The sequence below is a fragment of the Ctenopharyngodon idella genome, chromosome 13 (assembly GCF_019924925.1).
Source record: "Ctenopharyngodon idella isolate HZGC_01 chromosome 13, HZGC01, whole genome shotgun sequence".
In the NCBI taxonomy this organism is placed as follows: domain Eukaryota; kingdom Metazoa; phylum Chordata; class Actinopteri; order Cypriniformes; family Xenocyprididae; genus Ctenopharyngodon; species Ctenopharyngodon idella.
In genome coordinates this window covers 26,451,666-26,469,818 of record NC_067232.1, presented here as the reverse complement: position 1 = coordinate 26,469,818, position 18,153 = coordinate 26,451,666, and the positions used below count along the sequence as shown (strand labels likewise).

The following is an 18,153-nucleotide window of genomic DNA, read 5'->3' as shown; positions in this document are numbered from 1 at the left end:
CATGCCTTAAAATAGCCTGAATGTAACTCTACATACTTGCTTCATTTAATATACAATAATATATGAATATGCTAATTAGCCCCGCCTCCACTCACTCGCACGAGCGATCCACTCGGTCAAATTACTGAGGTAAACGCTGCACAATGGTATCGCTTTTTACAACGTCGGACACATGACGGTAATTAATATTTATTAAATATATATCTATATATATCAAACAGCTAATAATAATGTGTTGCTAATGTTACAAACCATGTTCCCGTTCGCCATCCAAGTCAGACAGCTGCCTTCTTAAAATCAGTATCCTTAGAAATGCTTTGAACAACTAGTTACTATAGTTCATAACATAATAATATACATCATACACCTTGCTATATTGCTAAATCTATCCGATTTTTCATATCAACGGAAAAATATTCTCTTGAGACTCCCCGCTTCAGAGCGGTAATAGTTAATGATATGCTAAAGCACGCCGGCACGTTGATGTGATTGGTTAGGTAGTTTGTGACATCAGAAACAATAGCGATTGCAAACCCCGTTTTTGAAACGTCTTTAGATCGCTGGGGGCTGTTTACACAACACCGTTTTCAACTAAAAACGTAAACTTTTTATGCGTTTTGGCCGTTCATTTACACGACAACGGCATTTTGGTGGCCTGAAAACAGGTTTCAAAGTGCAAGTTTTTGAAAACGGTCTCCGTGTAAACAACAAAAACGCTAATTTTTTAAAAACACTTTTTTTTAAATCTACAAGTATGTTAAAACTTTAGCTGACATGTTCTGGAATATTCTGATCTCGTCTTTGATCAGCTGCTTTTATTTTGACACATGAATGAGTTGACATTTCATTTCATTCTTTCTTATTTACAATAACAGCCAATTTAAGTATGTATGTTCTGTAACAGATTTTTATTTTCACAAGAATATCCCAACAATATCAAATCAGATGTTCCACAAAAATTATGAATAAAAACCTTCACAGCAAAAGAGAACAAAATGTACCACTTTTTCCCCACATGAGATATGATTCCATAACCTGTAGATGAGATTAAAAGCTCCATGATTTTAGCTCCAGAAAATTATGCAATACAGACACAATAACAAAAGCTGACAGATTCAACTTCCGTTCCAAAGGTAATTCATTTAAACAGGTAATGGAGTCAACCGTTGTTTCAAGATAATTCATGTAAACATAGAGAATGAATTACAGCAATACAACATGATCAGAGAGGAGTTTTAGACAATGTAAAATGCACATTTTGTAATTTTTCACACTTAAGTTTTTCTTTCTTTTGTGGAACATTTTGTTAAAAAAACGGCATGAAGATGAGTAAATAATGACAAAACTTTCATTTTTGGAAATGTAGTTGCTTTATAGATTAAATTGCACACTTGCCATCTGTTGACTGTGTCAGTCTGAATATAAAGCACTTTTTGTAAGTTGCTCTATAGAAGCATCTGCTAAATGCTTTGCCTTAAATATAAGCAACTGCTATTGTTAAAAAGGCATAAAGAGAAGAGATCCCATCAGAACGTCTTGATGTCTTTATCTGGTTGCAGGACAGTGGAACATCGATCCAGCTCTCTGATCAGATCTGTGGCGTCTGGTCTGTCTTCAGGACTGGGACTCAACATTCGCTCTATGAGCTTATGCTATTTCATCAGCATCACCCGTAACGCAGCCGTGAAAAATGAGATAATGTGTTAGATAATGCTCAACTTTGAGTAAGTGATCATAGCAGGCATTGATGATTTCAGCATATGTTCAGCGCTTGCACCGAAGAAAAAACATGCACAAATTTCAAAATTTTGATCATGATATTACACTCACCTCAAAGGTAAATTTCCCGGAGAACTGTGGTGGAAAAATCCTAATTCTTATATTATCCCAAATCTAAAAGTCACGCACACACACACACACACACAAAAACTTCATTACTTATAATAACATATCAGATATAGTTAAAGATGAATGCATAGACTGTATTATTATATACAGATTAAAAGATGAATCAAACCTTTTTCTTTTCATGTGTTGTGACGCGTTTATAGAGGAGCTCAAAATATATGAGACCCAGGGCGTATATATCCACCTTTCTGTCATAGGATGTTTTTGTTGCCTAAAAATTCAGTTTATTAACAATAAAATCTGCAGCACAAAAAGCATTTAAACACTGTATAGATCATTATAATTAAGATGAAAAATAGCCTTTTTGGCTAATTCTGGCACATGTACAGCCATGTATATTAATGTGCACTGCCACTGTAAACAAATAAACTTAAACTATGAAATCAAAATAGACTCTACTTTCTAAATGCATATTCCTGTGCATGATTCATCCGTGAATACGCCTCTTGACTCACCTGCTCCGGGCTCATGTAAGAACGTGTTCCTGTCCTTTTAGTCCGTTCCAGCAGTTGCTGATCATTGTCATTTTCTGCTGCAGTCACGAGGCCGAAGTCTCCAACCTTCACTCTTCCATCACTGCCGAACATTATGTTTAGAGGCTGAAACAAAGAAAAACAGAGCAATCAAAACTGTGTGTGAAATCTGTTTATTTGCAGTCTGCGTCAAACTGTGTTTTGTTAAAAACTGAATCTGCAGTAAAATGAAGCACAAACCATGTCTTACTGATGCGAACTGACTGGAACTTCGTTAAAAATAAAGTTCATCCACGCTTTCTTAATGTTATGATCACGAGGAAGGCAATGCAATGACTGTTTTTCCACAACTTGGCACTTCAAAACATTTTGTAATCCTTAGAGGTAACAGCATCTCTATTGTTTTGTTGTTGGAGTAATCCTGTGTTTGCTTTTCTCTTGTATTTATTACTACTAGAGATGCACCGATATATTGGCCAATAATTGGTATAAAAGCAAATTCTCACATTATCGGCCATCGGCCGATAGTTTAAAAACAGCCGATAGTCAGGACCGATATATCCTGTCAATCAAAAGAGGGCAGGAAAATGCACTGAATTTCTGCTTTTTGTAAAGAAAATGCTAAGAAACCAGTTTGATGTTCAATATTAATAGTAATTATATGAATTAATAACATTCAGGAAGTTAAGAAATATTAATTTCATCTTCAAAATTTAGTTAATGTGTTAATACTAATTTGAGTAATGTGTTTATGTTTATAACTGATACCAGTTACTCTGAAACAAGGTGATGAAATGGAGAGAATAAAGTTTTTAATGTTTGCATTTCTTTCAAAATATGATAATTAAAAAATATAATGAGAATTATTAATTATAATAAAATTATCATTAATTTAAAAGAGGGTAAAAAAGGCAGAACCCCCAAACTATCTGGCGTTATCGGCAGATATCACTCTGAATAATCGGTTATTGGTATCAGCAGATATCACTCTGAATGATTGGCTATCAGTATCGTTATCGGTATCGGCAGATATCGCTCTGAATAATTGGCTATCGGTATCGGCAGATATCGCTCTGAATAATCAGCTATCGGTATCAGCAGATATCGCTCTGAAGAATTGGCTATCAGTATCGTTATCGGTATCGGCAGATATCGCTCTGAATAATCGGTTATTGGTATCGGCAGATATCACTCTGAATAATCGGTTATTGGTATCAGCAGATATCGGTTGGCTATCGGCAGATATCACTCTGAAGAATCGGCTATCAGTATCGCTCTGATCGGTATCGGCAGATATCGCTCTGAAGAATCGGCTATCGGTATCGGCAGATATCACTCGGAATAATTGGCTATCAGTATCGTTATCGGTATCGGCAGATATCACTCTGAAGAATCGGTTATTGGTATCGGCAGATATCACTCTGAATAATTGGCTATCAGTATCGTTATCGGTATCGGCAGATATCGCTCTGAAGAATCGGCTATCGGTATCGGCAGATATCGCTCTGAATAATCAGCTATCGGTAGAGAAGTTTAGTATCAGTGCATCTCTAATTACTATATGACATGCGCGAATCGATAGGCGGGGCAAAAGAGGCAATCATGTAGAAGAAGGCGTTGATCTTCTGCAGAGGCAGTCTTTCATGACATCATACTGAGACAAAATTCAAAACGAGTCATTTTGAGAGCTTGGTTTCAATAAAAGCTGTTTTTGGGCTAACAAGGAAGTTAAGATATTTTTACAATACAATGACTTCTTATATGTCCACATTTATATTCTCAATTCAAGACCCCTTTAATTCTGAGTTCTGTCCGAGCCTGATGTAAGCTCATTTCAACGAGGTGCTCACCTTCAGGTCTCTGTGGATCAAGCCTTTAGAGTGAATGTACTCCACGGCCGTCAGCACCTGCCTGCTGATCTGTGTTGCGTCCGCTCTCCTCTCAAGGAAGTGTTCATTTGAAGAGTTTCTTTTCTCAATCCAGGCACGCAGTGTGTCTCCCTCACAAAGCTCCATCTGAAAGTAGAGGAACTTTGTCCCCGGGCCACTGCTAGAACTAAAGTCAATAGATACAGATATTTTTAGCAGAACAAATGTTTTCGATGTTTTTTTTGTTTTGTTTTTAAAGTCCAATACAAATATACATGTTAATGTTAGTAGAAAAATAGGGACTGCATGACTATTCAATTGGTCAGTTAGTTCTGCTATGTGTCGAGTAGTCATTAAACACTTTCAGTCAGGCAGGCCCTTGTTTGTTTTAGAACGAGTTGTGTTTGCTGAATTACTCTGAGGTGGTCTCTGAAGACTCATGTCTGTACGCCATGTCCTCTTCCCAAGCTGCGTAGTAGCGGACGATGTTGGCGTTATTAAAATCAGCCAAAGCACGGACCTCACGAAGAGCTTTTCTGTGGAGATACAGAAGATATCATGACATTATATTTCTGTAGATGCAATACAAAAACAAAACAAACCCTCACACAGCCAATAAAATTACATTAAGATGATAAACTTTATTTTCATTTACATACTCTGTACTCTTCACTATCTTCACAGCATAATATTTCTTCTCCAGCTTTTGTCTTGCCTTGAAAACTCGGCCAAAACCACCTTTGCCAATCGGATTTATTGAGTCAAAGTCATCCAAAAACCTACAGAGATAAAAATAACAGCTTCAAAACAATAGAGAAACTATTTTCAAAAGCTATGTTGATTGACACAAAAACATTTGTAATAAAATGCACAGTTAAAATTTAAAACAATTAGGTTATGCTTTGCCTTGACTTTATAGCTTGGTGTGAAGGTTGATCTCCAGATGACTTTGTCAGATTGTGTGCATTCAGGTTAGGAACATTCTGTGGAAATTATTGGAAGAGGAAAATATGAGAAACAATTAAATAAAATAAAAAAAAACAAATTTAAAAGTCACTTTTCTGAAGTTTGGAGATGCATTAAAAACAGATTCATAAACACCAAGTCAAATTTTTCAATAGAATTTTGAATTTCCCTTTCCATTGGTCTCATTTTACAGAATTTTTTTGCATTTACCTCGTACATTTTACAGACACTACTTTATGGAAAGTACTCATGTAATAGAGCTGCGCGATTCTGGATAAACTGAGAATCACAATTTTTTTGTTTAATGTAGAGATCACAATTCTGAATAGACAACTAAACAAAATAACGTCATTTGCTAGAGGTTCTGACAAAACGTCAATTGCAATCTATTTTAAAAATATTTAATATATTTGAATTAATTTTTTTTTTTTTAAAGTTTGAGCAAATAATTCAATGACTCACTCATAAAAACGTCATTGTTTCCTTACTGGATGAATCAGCGTCTTTGACCAAATCTCTTGAATGAATGATTCAATAACTCACTGATAAAGTTTTTAATTGTTTTATTACTAGATGAATCAGCGATTTTGACCAAATCTCTTGAATGAATGATTCAATGACTTACTGATAAATATTTCACTTGTTTCATTACTGGATGAATCTGCGTTTTTGACCAAATCTCTTGAATGAATGATTCAATAACTCACTGATAAAGTTTTTAATTGTTTCATTACTGGATGAATCTGCGTTTTTGACCAAATCTCTTGAATGAATGATTCAATGACTCACTGATAAATATTTCACTTGCTTTATTACTGGATGAATCAGCGATTTTGACCAAATCTCTTGAATGAATGATTCAATGACATACTGATAAAGATTTCATTTGTTTCATTACTGGATAAATCAGAATTTTAACAGAATATCTTGAATGAATGATTCAATGACTTACTGATAAAGATTTCGCTTGTTTCATTACTGGATGAATCTGCGTTTTTGACCGAATCTCTTGAATGAATGATTCAATGACTCACTGATAAAGGATAAATCAGTGATTTTGACCAAATCTCTTGAATGAAAGATTCAATGACTCACTGATAAAGATTTCACTTGTTTCATTACTGGATGAATCAGTGTTTATTTTAATGGATCTCTTGAATGAATTACTCAATGACAAATACATTTTTTAACAGTCACAATGTATGGATACCATCTTTATTGAAGCATCAAGTTACAATAAAAAGGTGATTTACTCTATTTTGATCACTACCATAGAAATCAGTGTTTATATCAGATCTGAATGTTTGCTATGATCATACTTGTCAAAGGATTAATAGAGTCAAAAGTCTGTCAGTTAGAAATAATCACATGGATATTTGAATCAAGATCGCAATTTAATGATTAATTGTGCAGCTCTATCATATAATGAAGCAGAACATACGCAACCCAAACCTCACATATGTTTTGCTTCCCTCATTTTTTCACTCTTACAGTCTTTATACTTGTTAATTCTTAACAGAAAATGTAATTCATCTTAGTGATGACTTAATTTTGTTCTACTTTTTATAATCTAATGTCACATAATGTTATGCTGAACTTATTAATTATTCCAATACCTCTTTAACCTGGGCCAGGCCGTTTGGTGACAGTTGAAAAGTCGGTGCTAATCTAAAAGAAAAAGTGTATAATGTTATTTTATATCATTGATGATAACAAAATAACGTACATAAAAATGTGAAATCTAAAATATGAAATTTAACAACCGTAAAAGCTTACTTTATTCTCGGTCTCACATCCAGTGGGCTTGCACACTGTAATATAGTTTGTATTTCATAAGTTCAAATATAAAATGTTAAAATACAATATGTTTTATGAAACTCACAGCCTCTCATATTGCTTGAAGTCAAAAATGCAAATGCTGCCAATAATATAGACTGGACTTACAGGATTTATGGCCATAGGAGAACTGACAGCAGATGAGTCTTTGAAGACGATGAAATCACTTTTGCTGGGAGTTTCAGCCGAGCTGTTTGATGAGAGTTGTGCATCCTCAGATTTACTATGGAACAGATAAACAGCAAACTGCATTGCATCTTTATATCATTATATATTATATGCACAACATAATGTTGTTTCATTCATTTAAACTTACGATGTCTCTAGGGTTTGAGAAGAGGTGTCATCTTCAGAACTCTGTTAATTAAAAACATGCATGTGCATTAGTCAACACTAACATCTAGACAACACACATAGCTGAATTTCTGAAGGGCCCTGCCTGTGTGGTCCAGCCAATCTGATCACGAATTTCACTCCAAGCGTGCTGAGCAGCATGTTGCTTCGCCTCTTTTGAGCTCTTTCCTTGTCCTTCGGGGTATTCCTTCCCGTCTATGACAACTTTATACACAAACCTGAAGAAGCAAATGTCAGTTTTATGCTTTCAACTTAAAACAAATCTGAAATGTTATGGCCTGTGCTAGACTTACTCTGGGTTGTGAGGAGGGCCTCTTCTCTCCACTAATTTGAAATCAAGTACACTTTTATTTTTCTGGCAGAAGTCATTGAGATATGCAATGTAGTTGTGGTCAGGCGTAGAGCTTCGAGATTCATCAGCAGTACTCAAACTCACACGGTCCAGGCTAGGGCTTAAATAAAAGACAAGATGTGAAGATGTGAAAATAAATAGCTCAAAATATGCAAAAATATAATATATTGTTTCCGCCACTAAATAAAAAAATTAAAAAGGTAATTGTGATTTTTTATCTCACAATTCTGACTTTTTTTTCTCGCAGTTGCAAGTTAGAAAGTCAGAATTGTGTTATATAAAGTCAGAATTGCGAGATATAAAGTCAGAATTGCATGTTATAAACTGATAAATTCTGAGAAAAAACGTCAGTCTTTTTTCCCCTCACAATTGGACAATATAACAATTGCAAGTTTATATCTCACAATTCTGACTTTATATCTCGCAATTCTGACTTTATATCTCACGATTCTGACTTTATAACTCACAATTCTGACTTTATATCACGTAATTCTGAGGAAAAAAAATCAGAATAGTGAGATAAAAAGTCTCAATTACCCTTTTTATTTTTTATTTCATGGCGGAAACAAGCTTCCATACTCATCAAATGAAAAAAATGCCAACAAAAAACAGGTTGTGTGATACCTAGACTGTGGCTTGTATCGAAAATGGATTAACTTTCAGTGAGGATAAATGTGGCTTGTGTTGAACACAATGTGACTTGGGCTTTGAATCACTGGCTTTGTAAATTTATAAATAAATTACATATAAAATGATAAATAATTTCAGTACTGCGGTAGGTCATTTAAATCTACTTTGATGTAAAGTCTGTCACCTGAAGCTGACCATTTAAGAAGCACTGACATTAGTTTTGTCATCATGTTGTTGTTTATCATTTACCCAAGAGATGCAACCTCTGACCTCCTCCGTGCTCTATTGCTGTTCTCGTCCTTAAATACAAAATAAAGTGTCAAACCAAACTCATAAATTACAGTTTTTAGACAATCCAAGTAGATAGATGTTGTGTTACCTCTGCATTTTGTGTTTTGAATAGCTCTTCATAAACACAGAGAGCTGCTGCCTCTTTGGCTTCCTTCTTATTTTTTCCATAAGCCTCTGGAAACTCTCTATCACCGCAAATATACTTACAGACATAAGTACACAATCTACAAAAAAAAAAAAAGACAAGAGAGAAGACTGGAATCAAGTTTTATTCATTTCTAGGAGTAGTTTGTGCAAATTTTCATCTTTTCTCTCTTTTCTAGATGGACACTGTGAATCAGAAGATTAAGCATGCATGTAAATGTGTTGAATACTCACTGAGTAGAGTTTCCTGGATCCATCTTAGTGGTCTCACGGGCCTTGAATACTAACTTGTTCTTCTGTGAATGTTCATTGAGCCAACATGTGTAATTCCGATGAGATATAGTCATGTTGTTGGAAATGTTTTGAACAGATGATGTTGTCTGTAGTTAAAGACATATATATTAATTCCTCAACACTGCTACAGAATTTTGATAGATGGATTTTATTTCCAAAACATAAAATGAAAACGAAATGATAAACACATAATCTAAATCTAAACAAAATAGCAAATTTATTTATTTGTTCTTTTTTATATTACACCTTATTACCTCAAATATTTTGGTAAAATGGAGCGATGATGCAAATTTATATATATATTATATATATATAAACACACATACGCATATATATATATATATTCCCTTCTGCCCTTCCCTTCTTGGCAGGTTATGTGTTAAGTGAACAGTTGAGAAATAAAATGCATGTGTAACAGTATCAGTATATTGGATCCGTGCATTGAGTTTTAAAGTGACAGCAGCCTAATATTTCTGCTGCAGTCTGTGTTTTAATGTTAATCAAACAACAACGACAAAGAAAAAACACACACTGCTCTTGACTGAATAACTTTTGTAACTTTAATAAGGATTAATCTATGCTTATTTTATACAGTGAAGACTATGCAGTGTTATTTTACATTTGACTACTTAATCCAGTGTCTCTGCCTGAAAACTACTGTTAAGTGTCTTTAATAATGATTTAAATTTATATTAGTTAGGCTAGTTTTTAGGGATGCACAATATATCGGCCGCAATATCGGTATCGGGCGATATATATGTTCATTTTAATTTTATCGTTATCGGCCCAATAAGATAAGTTGGCCGATATATTAAAGCCGATAAATAATGGATTAGTTCCTTCAGCTGAGACATTTCAGATGCGCACTGTTCACCATGATGGTTCTGAATTACTTGAAATATGATTGAAGTCACTTCAAAAAGGAAAATACAGTTAAGTGCACCATTTGCAGCACAAGTCTGTCATATAGATTACATAAAATTATAATGAGAACATTATAATAGTGTGCTTGGGACATGGCTTTTAATGGTGCAACTTTTGTTTTTGCAATCAGGCTCTCAAAAATAATATAAAAATTGGATTTAGATTCATCGGTTCTCAGCTTTCAAATATGAACAATTATCGGTGCATCCCTACTAGTTTTAGTTGTGGTATCGAGATTGGAAGAGAAAATTGTGAATTTTCACTGGTATCTAAAATTTTGGTGTCATAAATGGCCGGTTTTAAGGCCAACTGGGCCAATGGCAGGCCAATGACATATGCCTGTCATTATTGCAAAATAAAATTTTATATATATATATATATATATATATATATATATATATATACACACACACACACACACAAACATACACGCATTTATATATATTTATGAATATTTAAAACCTATAAATGTGACAGATAGATAGATAGATAGATATGTACTTACAGATTCAGTATTGTAAGTGCTCTTTATGCCATCAAGGGCGTTCCTGGCAGCACTTTGCTTTGCCTCCTTCTTGGATTTCCCAGTGCCATCAGGATACCGCTGACCATTTATAATGGCCCTCATAGTGAAGCTGATAGGACAGGTTTGATTAAAAACAAATTAATTATAGTTTCATACTCGTTTCATTTGTATCATTTGCACATACAGCACAGAAACTGTTCCTCGGCAGACTTCACTCAGTTCAACTACACGCATACTGACGGAATGAATGATATTTGCATACGTTTTATTATGACTCGGTCCCTCTGTGGATCCCTCCTCATACTCCACGGTGCACTGTGTCCTCTGCTGGTACTCGTTTAGCAGCGAAACAAAATTCCCTGACACAGACTCCATTGCAGAGTTAAAAATATCTATATACGAAGACAGTGACACAACTTCACTGAATCTTTACCTTGATCAGCACGTGAACGCCATATATCCACAAAAAGACTCGTTACCGTGATTTCATACCAGGTTTACACTGTACTACTAGTGTCAGTTTCGACTGACATCCACCACAGATCAAGAATACTTTCTTTTCTTCGTATCATTTAGTTCGATTAAGTTTCGATTTCCGGACTTCATCGTCATCGCTACACTGCGGACTGACCAATCGGAAGTCACGCATGTTGATAGGCCACACCTACCTGAAAAAATAACCTTCTGTTTTATTGCCAGGAGACAAAGTATAGTTATATAAATGTATATTAAATTACGTACATACAGAAATAAAATACCTGGCATAATAATATAAACACTTGTTGCAGCATTTTACAAAAAATAACGTTTTAGAATTGTTTGATTTTTTTCTTCATTTAGTTTCATAAAATATTATCTTTCAGGTTTTAATTTTAAGTACCAGAAAAAGATAAATTAATAAAACCTCATTAATTGAATCTAAATGCACAACAAGAAAATGTCTGGCAATACTTTGAAACTTATTTTATGTGTTATATATTTTTGTGAACTTACTGCACTAAGTGTATTATACAAAACCTTTCTGAATCTTTAAATATGTTTTAGTCTAATTATTTAATTATTGTTCATCTATAAATAGTATTGTCACACACTCCACCCCACAATGCACTGGACAATAAAAGTAAAAAAAAATTTATAAATATGCAACCACAAATGTTTATGATTGGCTGAGATTAAAGTCATCAATAATTATACAAAACCTGGACACACAATTATAATCAAAACATCAATACAACATTTAATGGATGTAAAGGAAAACATAAATAAACACAGCTATGCAATTAAAAGGAAGTGTTCCCGATCATTGCTCTAGTCGTCATGATCTGCTGCCGTGTCACCGGGACAGTTTGAGCTCAAATCCTCCTCATCTGTGGGGCGAGATCATTCAGTGTTTTATTTATTATTCATTATAATAACAGTCATTATACATGAACATTTCTTACCGTTATACGCCGTCCCACACCATATGCAGTAAAAATGGACTCCTCGCAAATATGAGGTGAGAAACTGCAGCTTGTCTAAAGGCTGTAATGGAAAGAAAACAGCATGATGGGGCTTCAAAATAATACAAAACAGCTTAATCAATTTAACATATTGAACATAAGGCACAACCCATAAATAAACAGGTAGAATTTGGTGTCAAATTACTTTTTAAAGTAACACTCTAGAGAGTGAGAACTATTAGATACATCAGGTTTTTTCCTACTATTATCTAAATCTATTACATAGTGATTAATAATATAACATGCATGTTAGCTAGTGTGTGTGTGTATGTATATTATATATATGAAAGATACTTTGATCTCCTGAGATACAGACAGTACAAACACACACAGACATCTGTCTCCACACCCCACAGAGTGAAGATGCGGGAACGCTTCTTTCCCCCCTGTCTTTCCTTGACATTTGTTGATTCTCCCCCATTTCCTTCCCTTTACCCACTCTTCTCTTCACTCAGAATGATTATATAAAGAATATAATGTTCAGTGTCAATGCAAGTGAATTAACGGTCATGTTCGGTATCATTTCAAATGTCTCAGTGCAACTGGTTCTATGGCCTCATGTCAAGAGAAACAAACCAAAAGGTAATACTTTAATTTGTAAGTTAGAGAGTTTATAAGTACTTTGCTTACAGTGGAGGGGGTGCCATTTCCCAGGGTCTTTCATGCAAATTACCTTCTGTCCCTCAGTAAGGTATAAACTATCCAGGTCTGGGATCTTGATTAAAGGGTTAGTTCACCCAAAAATGAAAATTTCAGTCATTTATTACTCACCCTCATGTCGTTCCACACCTGTAAGACATTCGTCTTCGGAACACAAATTAAGATATTTTTGATAAAATCCGATGTCAAACACCCAGAAAGCTACTAAAGACGTATTTAAAACAGTTCATGTGACTACAGTGGTTCAACCTTAATGTTATGAAGCGACAAGAATACTTTTTGTGCACCAAAAAATAACAACTTTATTCAACAATATCTATTGATGGGCGATTTCAAAACACTGCTTCATGAAGCTTTGCGAATCTTTTGTTTTGAATCAGTGGTTCGGATCGCGTATCAAACTGCCAAAGTCACATGAATCATTGAAATTTCTAAACGTCTCGAAACGCTTATGACGTGACGAACTCTCATTTACTGAAATCACGTGACTTTGGCAGTTTGGTACACGCTCCGAACCACTGATTCGAAACGAAAGATTCGTAAAGCTTCGAAGCTTCATGAAGCAGTGTTTTGAAATCGCCCATCACTAGATATTGTTTAATAAAGTCGCTATTTTGTTATTTTTGGTGCACAAAAATATTCTCATCACTTCATAATATTAAGGTTGAACCACTGTTGTCACATGAACTATTTTAAATACGTCTTTAGTAGCTTTCTGGGCATTTAAAAGTGTTAATTATCTTGCTGGTGATGAAGGCCTCACTGAGCCATCGGATTTTATCAAAAATATCTTAATTTGTGTTCTGAAGATGAACGAAGGTCTTACGGGTGTGAAACGACATGAGTGTGAATAATAAATGACAGAATTTTCATTTTTGGGTGAACTAACAATTTAATGCAAATTCCTATTGCTAGTTCATGCCTCCATTTGGAAAATGTTTTGTCTTGGTCTGAGCATTTAAAGAAATGTTGCAAAAGGCTCAGGTCGATTCTGTAGGTTTAGTCTGTGTTTCATGCTTATTCTTTTTGTTGTCCTTCCCTTGTTTACTTTGGCATTTCTCTATCTCCACGAGTACAGACATGCTCTCTTTTTCTTAGGTTGACGCACATGTTTATCATTTGAGAGTTAGTGGATTAAAAGACGCTAATAAGGAGGAGAATGGAGAGACGACAGACTTGCGAGCCAGCCAGCAAAGCAGCGTCTTTATGTTATGTTTGTTTTGTTATGCCTTATGTGTCATACCTCTCTTTATTAGTTGTTGTCCGCTATGTTACATATTTTCTTGGTTGGTATGTCATTTGATTTTGTCTATACATTGTCTTGAGTGAATTAATAAACTAGTTCTGAGCAGTGGTGTTGTTCAGTCATTTTTGTTTATGTTATGTTACCTTTCCTTTTTAAATTATTCCAGAAGGGAGGGCGTAACAGCCCGTAATGCTGAATCTTTCACTCTTTATTGCTTTATCTGTGCATTTATATGTATATATGTATATATATATATATATATATATATATATATATATATATTTATTTATATGTATATATGTATATATATATATATATATATATATATATATATATGTGTGTGTGTGTGTGTGTAATTCATTGTAGTAAACAATGCTGATAGACAAAAACAAATAATCTCATTCCATTTTCTCAATATATCTTTCATCAAGCATTCGAAGTTACTGCAAGACAAATTACAAAACATTTCCCCCCCAAAACCAGTTTATTAGCAATGAAAGTGCTGTAAACACAGGTTTGAGGTGCAACTCACTGTTAGTTCTTCCTCCTCATCGTCACTTCCTTCAGGTTTTGTTTCCTCTTCCTCCTCTTCCTCCTCATCTTTCACTACTTCAGGCCAGTACCAGCTGTCTCTGGGAGCAGTGATGCCCTAAAAGAAGAATCGTAACAGTAGATGAGCGAATCATGAGTTATATGGAATCCAGAAAAGCCTCATTTCCATTCATGCAAATATTTTCAAACTCAGATACAATCCTCAAGATGAAATCTTTATTGTAATGACCTTCTGGCTGTCCAGCTGTTCACAGGCCCGTTGGCTCTTCCACAGGTCGCTCTGTGTTTGACGCTCTTCTCTTTCGGTTCTCTTACGCACTCTGTAATAAAGACCATATCCAAGACACAGACAAGATTAAAGCCTGACACATGAAATCATATTGAACACACACACACAAAAAGTTTGCATATGTGTTTTTTGTTAAGCATCATATTTGATGCATCAGGCTTTTATGGCTCATATAATATGATATAGTGAGAATATGGAGGAAAAACACTTATTCAGAGACTCAAAATGAGCAAAAATATGCTGCAGATGCTGATATTTATATGGACAAAAAGTAAGATGAAATTCTGATGCTTGTAATGTAAATCAATGAGATACTTATAACAGTATAGCAGATATACTTTCATAAAATGCATATACATATATATATCTGCCAACAATAAGTCTTAGTAAGATGATATTTAAATGCTTAGTTTTATGATCAAAGCTCTGTAGTTTTAAAACATATAATGCAATGCAATACAATGATGATTGAAAGATGAATAAATAAACCTTCCTCAAAAGATGAGGATCATATTTGATACTCATTATTTTTCTAATAAATGATGTCTGGATAATGAAAAACTGAAGTTGCTTCAGTTCAGTTGAAATATTACATTATCAAAGTTATTCTTATGTTTACTTGATAAAAATCAGTGCAGATTTCACAGCAGAAAGACACGAGCTGAAGGAGGACGTTTGTACAATTATACTAAAAGACCTTTAACAGCGAAGTTTTAATAATATTGGCCAAATTCATGTATCAAATATGATTTATAGGGTTAAAAACATGAGCTTGATTTGATATCATCTTTAGATTTATACCTAAAATCCTCAAGTGATTTCTTCTCCACATGTTGTTTCATTTGCACTTTTCTCCGGTAATTCTGAAGTTCCTCATCTGCTTTCCTCTTCTTAAGTTCTTCCATTCCAATGCCGCCTCTGTCTGCAAACATCAGAGTTTCTGAACAATGTCTTACTAAACATAATCAACAATACAAAACCAGAAAAGACCCATCTACCTGTTTTGATGTTGAGAGGAACCGGCTCAACCCGCCCAGCACCTGCAGCATGAAAACACAAAACAATTACACTCTGGGTATTTTATTTTTTTCAAAAGCAAATGGACCCTTTAAAAGTCCCAATCACTGACCCTGTTTGCCCAGGCCTTGTCCTTCTTTATATCCCATCTTCTGCAGTAAAGCAAAGCCTTTATTTTGAGTGCTTATGGAGCTCTGCAGCGCAGCCTCGCGACTCTCGCGCTCCTGCTCTCTGAAGCTCTTCTGCCGGTTCTGTGTGTTCTTCTCTTTCTGTACTGCCTCCTTTCTCAAGGCATCTTTCACACGCTTCACCATCGGCACGCCAGGCCGAACATCTGAGCTGTACATGTGTGAGAGCGTCAAAACAACACAATGTCTTATTTAGGATGACAGTAGGCTGGAGGAACTGGGAATAATAGAGGAATTCTGAACTGAAACATGTGTGTTTATTTGCTGTATTAGCACCTTTTACTGGTTTACACTAATTTCATGTTGGGTTGCACGATATATCGGCCACCATATCGGTATCCGCCGATATATGTTCATTTTTAATGTTATTGGCCCGATAAGAAAATCTGCCTGATATATTAAAGCTGATAAATAATTGATGGATTTCCTTCAGCTGAGACACTTCAGATGCACACTGTTCACCATGATGGTTTTGAACTGCTTGAAATATGATTGAAAAACACTTCAAAAAGGAAAATACAGTTAAGTGCAACATGTGCAAGTCTGTCATATAGATTACATAATATTATGTACATAATATGGCATTACCATGTTTTCCTTTACGAAAAATAACCAAAATAATCATGGTTTTATTATAGTAAAAGTGTAGTAACCATGTTTTGTTTGGCGGACTGATTACCAGTTGTATAATCACAGTTTTACTACAAAAATACCATGGTTAAACTATGGTTAGTGTAGCAAAATCATGGTTAATTTGTTTAACTACAATAACCATGACTTATTGGTTTTATTTTGTAGTAAAACCATGGCTAATTTTCGTAAGGGTTTGTTTTAATGAGCATCACTTCACCATCATTCAGGGCTGTTTTATGTGTTTTCGCCGCAGATTTTCATGGATTAATGATCTAAGAAACCTACATTACATTTAAACATACATGTAAAATGTTGCTTGCGCGTGAATACAAGCGTTACTCCATGTTTGTTTACATCTAACGCATTAGCAAACATCAAACTCACTCTGACAGTAACAGGGTATCATTAAAAAAAACACGTTTTAAACTCACATTTGGTTCAGGAAAGCATCCGACATGTAATCGTCTTCATCATCAGCCATTTGTGCAATTAATTAACGATTGAAAATAAATTATATTTGAAATAGAAATAAAATCCCTTGGATAACTTTTGTTGTTCCTTACAGTAAATGAGTCCGACTGGAACGCAGCAGCAAGTGTATTAGGTTCCTATTTAGACTGTGATCTGTCCTTCCTAATGACAGAAAAACATTTAGCTACCAACATTTTAATATAAATGTATGTATGTATTTTTATTTTAAAGAAATATATCGAAGAAAATAAAGCAGGTTAGGGTTTATTTACCGTTATGTTGACAGGAAGACCCTTGAAGCCACAATATGTAATTTTTTCGCCGCTAGAGGTCGCCTATTCAAAACAATGGCGTAGCTTGATGACGCCGAGTTTGAGCGCGGAATCTTGGGAAATGTCGTCTTCACCTCACTACCAGTGGAAAAGAATCGGGACGGGACTCGAGCAGAAATCATGTTCATGGATGAGATTATTAACGTTACTGTAGTAAGAACCAGCGCAGGGCCGACTCGAGTGATGTTGGAGCTGAACGAGGCCACTGGACGAACGCGACACACTCAAGAGCAGCGGAACTTTTATTATGCCACAGTCGCCGACGTCCCTTCTTCCGGTCAAGTGTATGAGGTAACACAGCGCTTAAATCATATTAGATACATTTGAGTGTGTTGAAAATAATGTCATAACGTTGGTCTGTACGCTCGCTCGGCGCTGCTGTGAGACACTTGTTAATCTAGATCGATTTTAGAATATCATAATAATAAATGCTGGGTGGCTTGTGTTGTTAAATGACATGCAATTCATTTTAAAACGTATTGTATGATGGAGAAAATGCTGTATTACTTAGCTACTTGACAAAATAGTGTTTTCTACTATATAAAACCGGAAACCGAGGGTAACGCGGATATGACGCCATTGACAGGCGACTCCCGTACACGTCCCGTTTCCTTGGTAAAATCGCGATTTTCTCACGATTTACAAATAGTTGGAAACATTTGGGATAATGTAAGTGCTCAACCGAACAAAATATATA

At 35.0% G+C, this 18,153-nt stretch overlaps 2 protein-coding genes across 3 annotated transcripts; both read right to left on the bottom strand.

Annotated features, from left to right (window-relative positions):
* Positions 1 to 889: 889 nt before the first annotated feature.
* Positions 890 to 11,198, bottom strand: eif2ak2 (eukaryotic translation initiation factor 2-alpha kinase 2). 2 transcript variants are annotated; one of them, XM_051915784.1, is made up of 19 exons: positions 10,829 to 11,198; positions 10,546 to 10,675; positions 9,057 to 9,202; positions 8,767 to 8,902; positions 8,637 to 8,686; positions 7,699 to 7,857; positions 7,491 to 7,623; positions 7,368 to 7,408; positions 7,160 to 7,241; positions 6,992 to 7,026; positions 6,832 to 6,883; positions 5,156 to 5,232; positions 4,909 to 5,028; positions 4,666 to 4,785; positions 4,232 to 4,436; positions 2,364 to 2,507; positions 2,018 to 2,119; positions 1,831 to 1,893; positions 890 to 1,652 (listed from the first exon to the last, which is right to left on the bottom strand). In XM_051915784.1, the coding sequence occupies exons 1-19, from the start codon at positions 10,939 to 10,941 to the stop codon at positions 1,527 to 1,529; spliced, it is 2,034 nt and encodes a 677-aa protein (XP_051771744.1). In that variant the 5' UTR covers positions 10,942 to 11,198; the 3' UTR covers positions 890 to 1,526. The 2 variants fall into 2 exon arrangements, with proteins under 2 accessions (XP_051771744.1, XP_051771743.1); XM_051915783.1 differs by having other exon boundaries at positions 7,160 to 7,274; positions 10,829 to 11,193.
* A 579-nt stretch (positions 11,199 to 11,777) lies between these two features.
* On the bottom strand, positions 11,778 to 17,292 carry gpatch11 (G patch domain containing 11). The gene is made up of 8 exons (XM_051915791.1): positions 17,085 to 17,292; positions 15,945 to 16,171; positions 15,814 to 15,855; positions 15,617 to 15,737; positions 14,756 to 14,846; positions 14,507 to 14,623; positions 12,009 to 12,090; positions 11,778 to 11,933 (listed from the first exon to the last, which is right to left on the bottom strand). Exons 1-8 carry the CDS (start codon positions 17,132 to 17,134, stop codon positions 11,875 to 11,877), a joined length of 789 nt encoding a protein of 262 aa, XP_051771751.1. The 5' UTR covers positions 17,135 to 17,292; the 3' UTR covers positions 11,778 to 11,874.
* Between the last annotated feature and the right edge of the window lie 861 nt (positions 17,293 to 18,153).